The sequence below is a fragment of the Pygoscelis adeliae genome, unplaced genomic scaffold (genome assembly GCF_000699105.1).
Source record: "Pygoscelis adeliae isolate BGI_AS28 unplaced genomic scaffold, ASM69910v1 Scaffold155, whole genome shotgun sequence".
Classification (NCBI taxonomy): Eukaryota; Metazoa; Chordata; class Aves; order Sphenisciformes; family Spheniscidae; genus Pygoscelis; species Pygoscelis adeliae.
The window spans coordinates 6,380,398-6,389,384 of NW_008824932.1; the positions used below are offsets into that span (position 1 = coordinate 6,380,398).

Here is an 8,987-nt window from a genome sequence, read left to right on the forward strand (position 1 = left end):
TCAGCAGAAACCGTTCTCTGCAACTTGAAGGATACCCAGAGGAAAAGAAAAACATGCCAAGATGTAGCACAGGTTGAAGGACAGAAAGCAACAGAAGAATAAGAAAAATGGTACATTAAGCTAAGGGTGACAGGCAAATAAGATTTAGTTTGAAGGCGAACACAGCTAGAGTAGGTGCTCCAACTCATGGTAGATGACTGTGACAGAAACTGAGAGAATGGTGTATGGTTTGACCTTCCACGTTTCAACACGAGAAAAAGTGAATGACAGTTCTTCAGCCCTCTTCAAGAATGGTAAATCTAGAAACACTTCTTGTCTCCAGTGTCTGTGGAACACAATCACCCACAGCTTGAATTTGATACTATTCTGAAATGAAAATGTTAAATAATTTTACATTTTTGAAACTGATTTACACATACTCCTGAGAAAATAATAATTTAAGATTAGTGATAAGCAAATACATAAGAATAATTAACTACACATTTCTTTAATTATAATTTATTTGTTTAAAAAATAGAAAAGTAATTCATAGCTTCAAAAATAGACTTTTGACCCCCTTTTAACTAATAATAATAGGATTTAACAATGGGCTTGAAAATACTAATGTTACAGATTTTTACAAGTTAGATAGCATACCTGTAACTACTTTTAATGTATTTGTATTACCCATGACAGATAATGCAGCTTTTGGTCTTCATAGAATTTTTAAAAAAATTGAGCTACAAGCTAGATAGGAACCATCAGCTACAAAAATCCTGGATTTTTTTTTTTTTTAATGGAGTACTGAAAGCCTATTTGCTTTTGTATTTCATCTTAATTTAGTGCACAAAAATGTCATCACAGAGCTGGGTCAAATGCTTCCTTAGAAAGTCAACCAAAAGGTGGTAACAGGCTGCTAATGAGAAAGTATCTTTGTACACAATGAAGTTCACCACAACCCGCCCCCCAACAATCATTTTACGTTTCTTAGAAATGCCTAGGGAAGTACGTGTATGTGCCTTCTACCCTTCCTTGATGAATAACATACCAAAGATTCTGAAGATCAGAAAGGAGGTGATTTCCTCAGTAGACAACCCATCACAGGAAAATACTCCCCATCCCTAGTACATGGTGGGATTCAAGCAGCTGGGCCACCCAAAGGAGGTCACTGAAGGGACACAAACGCTGCAGCTGGACTACAGCTGTCACAGGGATGATATGAAGGTTCATTATGGTGTGGTAAGTAATCTAGCAGCAAGGGGGTAACAAGTACCATATAACTTTTTATATATATATATACACACACCCCGTCACAAATTTCAGTTATCCTTTTTACTGTCCTGTTAGTGTCAAGATCTTATAAGTATGAATTAAAACATTTTAATTTTTCTATAATTAAAATGTCGATTTCTACCCGTGCAGGGAGCGTTTCATTGCTTGTAGCCAGGTATCCATAGCAGGTTTGTATTCCTCCAAGTCCTTCTGGGGCTCAAAAACTGCTTCTATTCGCCTTAGCTTCTTGAGTTGTTCCTTGTCAGTCCAAAATCCTATAAACAGAAAGTTCATTCTCAAGCTCAGCTGCAAATATGTTATTTTTGCGTTGTTTTAATTTGTTTCCAAGAGATCCAAAGCAAAAACACAGTGAAGAATCATGACAGCTTTTCTTTACTCAACCAACAACTTTCTCAGAGGGAAGCATATTTTTAACATTGTGAAACTCCTTTCCAATAGCATCCATTTGTTTGGAATCCTGACAACAGCACATCTGCTTAACTGGGATGGTTTCCAAGGAACAGCTCTGGTACACTGAAGTTCCCTTAGGTTTCATCCACACTGCGCTTTTGGCTGCAGGTCCCTCTCAATGAAGAAGGGCCACAGAAACCAAGACTTAGCACTAGTTGATTTCCTACTGTCTTAAAAATTGCGTAAGTGGCAGAAATCAGCTGGTGTTATGTAGTCAGATTAATTTATGCTATTGAATCGTTCTTGTCTATCAAGGGCTGCGGCTTTCTTACAGTTTTAATTCCTGAATAAGTCTCACCTGAGCATATAGTTTTTTTCTTACAGTTGTGTTATTTACGTATCAAAGCAATTGAAGGAAGTTAATATCCACCTACAAAATATACTTCCATTACGCAAAATCATCGACAGTTTGTAGTTTTAAGTCTGGTTAATTATATACAACAGTTCTGTGGGAATAGAGCTGGATTTTTTTCCCTGCTAATAATTTACTTAACTTCCATTGTGTTTATTTCTGTGAAAACCTTAAAGAATAAAAGACTCGGTTCACAGATGACAGGACGCAGCTTCAGTAGGAATGACACGGCTGCACGTCAGCACGGCAGCTTCCTTGTCACGTGATCCATCCCCACCGGGCACCGCTCCAGGCAGTGCAAGTATGGGAAGGGATGCCGAGCGTCCGGGTCAAGAGAGAGGGAGGCAGCAAGATAGGGTTCTCCTCTTCTCCAGCAGAGAAGAAACATCCTCCTAAATGTAAATGAATCTTACAAACATATATGCAGATACTTTTCACATTAAACTCGCTGTCACTATTCATTTATGTAAAACTAAACAAGCGTACAACTGCTCAGCAAATTGGGACATTGGGTTAGAAATACATAAGGTCCTTGATTTGGTTTATGTATGACATTATCATCCGTTTCTGTGGTCCATCAAATACAAGTACATGGGTACAAAGCTCTATACAGAGAAGCATAAACAGTACTTACCTTGGATTCCCACAAAGTAATCCTTCGGGGAGTTTTTACAGTTATTTGAAGTTATGCCCTGTTTTTTTCTGATTTTTTTTCCCTCCATATTTACAAACATGCATTATGAAGGGAAGAACAAAACCTCTTTAAATGTGTACATACCTGAAGCAAGGCCTGCTAGAAAAGCTGCACCAAGACTAGACATGTCTGCATTTGCAGGTTTTTCTATTTTCTTATTAATTAAGTCTGAAGTCATCTGCATGACAAAACTATTATTACTGACACCTCCGTCAGCTCTACAGGGAGAGGGGAAGAAGAAGTTAAAAAAAACGTGTTTAGTTCAAATGCTTATTGCCAACATTTCAGAAAACAACTTCTGGGGTTCCACACCTATGCATAAATCTTCCTGTCACTCATGCACAAATGCACTTCCATTTTATGGGCAAATTTAGAGGCCAGCACAAAGCGCCTAGAAAAAAAAAAGAATGCCTATAAACTAGGGGAGGAATGGTAGACAGACAGGGACACAAGACAGACACATTATCAAAAGCTTTGAAAGCTCTGTCTTCTAAAACTATACATCATCCTGGTTGAAATGTTACCTTTACATAGTTATCACCACAACGTGACAACAGTCAAAACCATTACATTAAACAAACCCTTTCAAGTGTTCTCAGATCTGGGAAAGTACTTTTTTCATTACTACCAAATCTTTGTATTAGTTAGCTAAAATGCCTTCACAGTTGCTTCTTTTTATGAGGAAGATGAGAACGAGGCTTCCATCTATCTATTTTCCTAATTGCATCGTGTTGGAGACCCTTTTAATGGAGGAAACTAGAACTTATCCGTGCTGATCTTTAATCATCTGAGAGTGATTACTAGTGGTGCAAAGTAATCACTCTTGCAAACAAAAAATAACTACAACAAAAAGCAATCTCTGAATTGTCATAGATTGGTTTGTTATACTGTTGGGCTCCAATACCAGCCAGGTATGGAGCTGCTGTTCTATCAGATGTGGTGCAGTAAAGACACCTACTGTTTATTACTATGGAAAGTGTTAGGTAATAAAACTTAACAGTTGCTTAGAAATCTTCAAATATGCCAGCTGAAACCTTCTCTGCTACGTGATGCCTCAGAAAACTTTTGCATGAATGTTTTGGCTGTTTCTGAAAGTAAAATCAGGAGAGACTGCCTGATTGGTGATGTTACAGGGTTTTGCTTGTTTGTACGTAGAGTTAAGCAGGGTTACCACCTCTACACGATGGCATAAAAACCTTTAACTGGCAAAGTCACTTTCCTAATGCCAGTGACATGCATTTGCCTTCTGTAAAAATAAGGCATCTATTTGATTGAAGTTACAAGGGGAAAAAAGAAAGAAAATTTCCAAATACTCAGTTTTACATCTCGCTAAATTTTGCTGCTAGATCCTTTGAAGATTCAGTCTGCTACATCATCTAGCTCAAAGTTCCTGCATGCCATTTGCCTGGGGATGTGCTATTTCACAGAACAAGTAAATAGGTGATATCCCAGGGCTCCAGGATCATCCTTGTAAAGGCTGCCGCAGGCTGCTACAAGGTAGGACGTGAGGACTAAAACTGAGGCTTCCCTCTCTGTGCTTTCCTTGATGGTGTCGAGACAAGCAAAGAGAAGTAATAGGAATGTCGAGGACTAATGAAAATGACAACTTTGTAGGAGCCTGTAGGAGCCAGAGATGGGGAAGAAAGGAGGGATGCAGGACAATAGCTAAAAAGGGAACGAACATATTTATGGGATAAAAACAACAACAACGAAAACATCAAAAGTAATGGATAGATACTAAAGATGTGCAGACGAAAGGATGGGAGAGCAGTTTACAACCCTACTGAAAAAGCCATTACGTGTATCTCATTATCTTCTAATCCACAAGCTGAATTGCTACTGATCGTAGTTAACTATTATAGTCACTATATGAAACAGCAATTTTCTATTAATGAATAAAACAGAACATGATCATACAATTTAAAGTTTACATTACAACATAAATGGGATCAGAATTCTAGTGTTCCCTAGGCAGTACTTCCACACTTCCCATTTTTCAGTTCACCGTCTTAACATGACTTCTCAAATTTTGGATGCAATTGTCTATGTAAAAAAGCTTCCTAAGGAACCTAAAATTCCAATACTTTTGATCTTTTCCTCTCCATTAAAACCCCAACCCTGGCTGTTCCTTTATCTTTGCCTACTCTGTCCCAGTACATGATGGAAGACAGAAATTTTTACCTCCCCCCACCTTGTACTTTCACCTTTCTTCACTACTAAAAATTCTGATTTCTCAACTGTCTATGTGCCTGCCAGTCCACTTCTTCCTTTGCATGGGTATCAGGAAAAAAAACACAAGAGGGACAGGAATGCTCTCTTCTCTGTTCTTGACCGTGGTATCACGATGACCCCTGGCTGCAAGAAGGAGAAATTTTGGAGAGCTTTCTCAGCGTGGGAGGGCTTGAGGCTCTAAGACAACTGGTGCGCCCAAACCAAGTACCTACCGTAATGTGCAATGTAGTTTTTCCAGCAACACAGAATTCAGCTAAATTTTTCCAAGACATTGTGAAAAGCATATTCTAGGGATCACGGCTACCTCACTAAATTTGATTTGCTTCTTCAAAGACTGAAGCAAAACCAATGTCTTAACAATTGAATTGTAAAAGTATTCTTCCTCTTTCCTTCACAAATAGATCCAGTTTTAACTGATGTCTTCAAAAAATATTCAGTCTGTGACAGACCCAGCACAAAAAAATTTCAGTATGAAAGAATGATAATAAAGCATAGAATTACCTTTGTGGTAGGCATTGCTATATGCACTCTAGTGCTACCTGAAAACATGAATTTGCCTTTTTTTTTTTTAAATAATTAGAGCAATTCATTACTCACCTACTGACAACCACCAATGCCCATAGTTTAATTAAGAACCAACCCTTTTGTGGGTAGAACTGCCCACTTAAGTTACATTAACATTTGATTTGGTAATCATCTATTTCTTAGCAGCAGAATTTTTACAGTAAGATAAAATGCGTAATAAAGGTCACACCTATTTAAAAATCAATCTCCCATATATCAAATTTAAAAGTTACACGGAACTTACCGAATAGTTTGAAGAGGAATGCGTACCTTCTTCACAATGATATCATAAAGCTGTTTGTTTCTTTAAAAGAATATTTAGTTGAATTAAGCATTATATATTCCACAAAGTGTTTCCAGTATCTACGTAGTCAGAAAATAAAATACAAGGCAAAAAATGCCTCAGTTGTGTCAGAACTGCTGCAGTAGCTAACAAGTTTCCAGAATGCATAAATTAAAAAAAAAAAAGGGGGGGAGGGGAAAGCCTGAAACTGGTCTTTGTTACACATCATTACAAAGGCACGAGTATGGCTAAATCAGGGCCCGTTCTATAGCAAGTCACTGCAGAAGGTACATTTTTCCCACCTGGAATTGCTGATAGGTTTCTACAGACAAGATGCAATTGTTGATATAACAAGTGGTTTAGAGTGAGGAAAGTAGGCTGACCGAGTGTTAATCGGAGTTCATCCAGCTGTTCTTCAAAGGGAACATCTGAAGGCTGCAAGGTTGACTTGTTCTGAAACTGTTTCATTTAACAGGAGAAAGTCTAAACATAAAGGATCTCTACCCTTTTCTAGTTAGGTATTTGAATGAGATGAGATTCTCGACATCCCTGTTTTCAAGAGACACATGCTTCAGTTCAGGAATTACTGCATCTCACGTTCCTCTTACAGCGCAGAAAAAAATGCATTAGAAACAGTTGCAGCAATTCCAAATGCTACCTTCCTCCAGACATCCTTTTTGCCTCTTTGCAGGAGGTTATTATGCCCAAAGCAGAGCTGGTGACTAGATGGAAGGAATCATATGGGTGTTCCCTAATTGGCCACAATGCAGTGTCAGCCAGGCTCAAACCACATTCAAATTCAGTTCGAGGCACGCTGCATGGGTTTGCAAGGCAGAACCAATCTGTTCCACAGGGTCCTACTGATGCGGTATCGTCAGTGACTAGCGGTAACATCTTTAACCTTGACAGTTCGATCTGGAAGTTGTTGTCCATTCACATCTTTAAAGATGTTTAAGATGCCTATTACTGTGTTTTATAAAACACCAAAAAGTCAAACTTTAGCCAAAGAGCCAATATAAAACTTCCAGCTTCAGGGGTACTTTAAAACACAGCTGGAGTGGGCTACAGCTTCTGACAAAACACTGTCAGGAGAGTAAGGACAAACTTTAAACAGAAAACATTTAGAACATGCAGAAAACAATATAATTTAAGAATGCCTATGTGGTTACTTAAAAACTCTCAACTAATAAATATACATGAGTTTATTTGTAAAGTGTTAAAGAAAAAAAAGGAATGCAGCTAAAGCTCCTTTTCAATGTAACAGTAATGAATTACTGCAATTTATATCTTACAAACTGCAGAAGTCCATGCATCCATTTAACTCTGCTGAGCAAAATAAAAGCAAACATAAGAAAATATAAGCAAGATAATTAGCTAAGCAGTACCTGAAAGCTACAGATTCCAATATAGCTCGTACAAGATGGTTTCTGGTAGTGGAAGGTTTCAGCCCCATGAAAGAGGCACATAAATATGGGTCATTCACAGAAACCTGCAGAAAAGATTTCATCATGAGTTTCGTGAATTGTATTTGCAGGCTTTTGAGAAAGGAGTCAAATAGTAAGAAAAAAAAAATAACTTACGACAATTACAGGCAGCATAGTGAAAGGAGAAAATTGAAAACAGTATGTAAGAGGTATATAGTATTATTTTAGCTAACTCAGTGAACAGTTTAAATAGCTTCTTTCAACAGGAAAAAGGTTTAAGTGACTTCTTCCAAATCTGACATACTAAATAACACTAATCTGTATGACTTCCCTTTAAAATACATATAGCGTACACTTTAAGTGTCTAGGACAGGGCACACTGATATTGCTGTTCTCTAGCAAGATTTCACACACACACTTTTTTTTTTTTTAAACACTCCTGAACTGCTGAAAGAAAGATGAACTGACTTTTAAAAGTAACACTGAAAAGGATGGTAATACTTCTTATTAGTTTATACTACAGCCTGTTTTTCACCGATAAACAGAGTCCAACTAAAATTCTAATGGTCACTAAGTTGTCTTTTTTTTTGCAGGAGAACTGGAGGTTCGATTGATGAATCTCCTCTCCACCCCTCCACTCCACTGATGAACTTTATCACAAAATATTAATTTGCTGGTCCGTACCTGTTTTGTGACAATGTTAAATCTTATTTTCACTGTAGACAGTAATTTTTAAATTGAAACAATCCTTTCCAGTTGTATTGTGCTAAATATCAACTATGACAACACTTACCAGAAGTTTGAATTTCATGCTTATAAAATATACACACGCATATTTATAAAGTAAATTAAGAAAATGCTAACATACGTTAAAAAAAAAAAACAACCCAAGACATATGGATAGGTACATACAGCCAAAAGGAAAACTGGCATTTTGCAGAAATTCCTGAACAGAAGTAGCTTCTGCATTACACTAAAAGAAAATATTCTTTTTTTCCCATATACAAGTACCCTTCCCATTCTAAGAATGGAACCACTTGTCCAGCCCAGTAGCATAATACAGATCCATGGCTTCCAAGTTTACGGATTTTCATATACAGGATAATAAACTAAAAAGCATAGACTCATATTCTACATAAGGGTGAGTATCTTAAAAGAATCAATCATTAAAAAAAAGAAAAAAGTAGCAGTGCATATATATGCATACACCCCAATGAAGAGTCCTAAGTTTTTGCTGTTACTACCAACCACAGCAAATTAACCCTGGAAACCCCCGTTTCTGGCAGAATGAGTAAGAGGAAGAATGACTAATGCACATATTCACTCAATTTCAAATACACGTTCACAACGATGCTCCTCTCAGTGCGCTGCATCACAGCAGTAGAATCCAGTAAGAAACAAACTTGGTTGTTATTGCCTTAATATGGACGAGTAGAGAAACATTTTACTCTGTGTAGGAAATTAGTTTAAGTTCCCACTGACTGGAAAAGGGGAAACATAACCCCCATTTTTAAAAAGAGAAAAAAGGAAGACCCAGGGAACTGCAGGCCAGTCAGTCTCACCTCTGTGCCTGGGAAGATCATGGAACAGATCCTCCTGGAAGCTATGCTAAGGCACATGGAGGACAGGGAGGTGATTTGAGACAGCCAGCATGGCTTCACCAAGGGCAAGTCCTGCCTCACCAACCTAGTGGCCTTCTCTGATGGAGTGACTACA

General features: G+C 37.8%; 1 protein-coding gene across 1 annotated transcript in view; it reads right to left on the reverse strand.

Moving 5' to 3' along the window:
- Nucleotides 1-798: 798 nt before the first annotated feature.
- The window catches only part of GK5 (glycerol kinase 5 (putative)), a 30,925-nt gene continuing 22,736 nt past the window's right edge, over nt 799-8,987 (reverse strand). Inside the window, exons 12-15 of the mRNA XM_009325092.1 lie at nt 7,233-7,336; nt 5,809-5,868; nt 2,853-2,986; nt 799-1,526 (exon numbers count right to left, since the gene is read on the reverse strand). Of these exons, the coding sequence (XP_009323367.1) occupies nt 1,390-1,526; nt 2,853-2,986; nt 5,809-5,868; nt 7,233-7,336 (435 nt within the window). The 3' untranslated portion in view covers nt 799-1,389. The remainder of the gene's footprint in view (nt 1,527-2,852; nt 2,987-5,808; nt 5,869-7,232; nt 7,337-8,987) is intronic.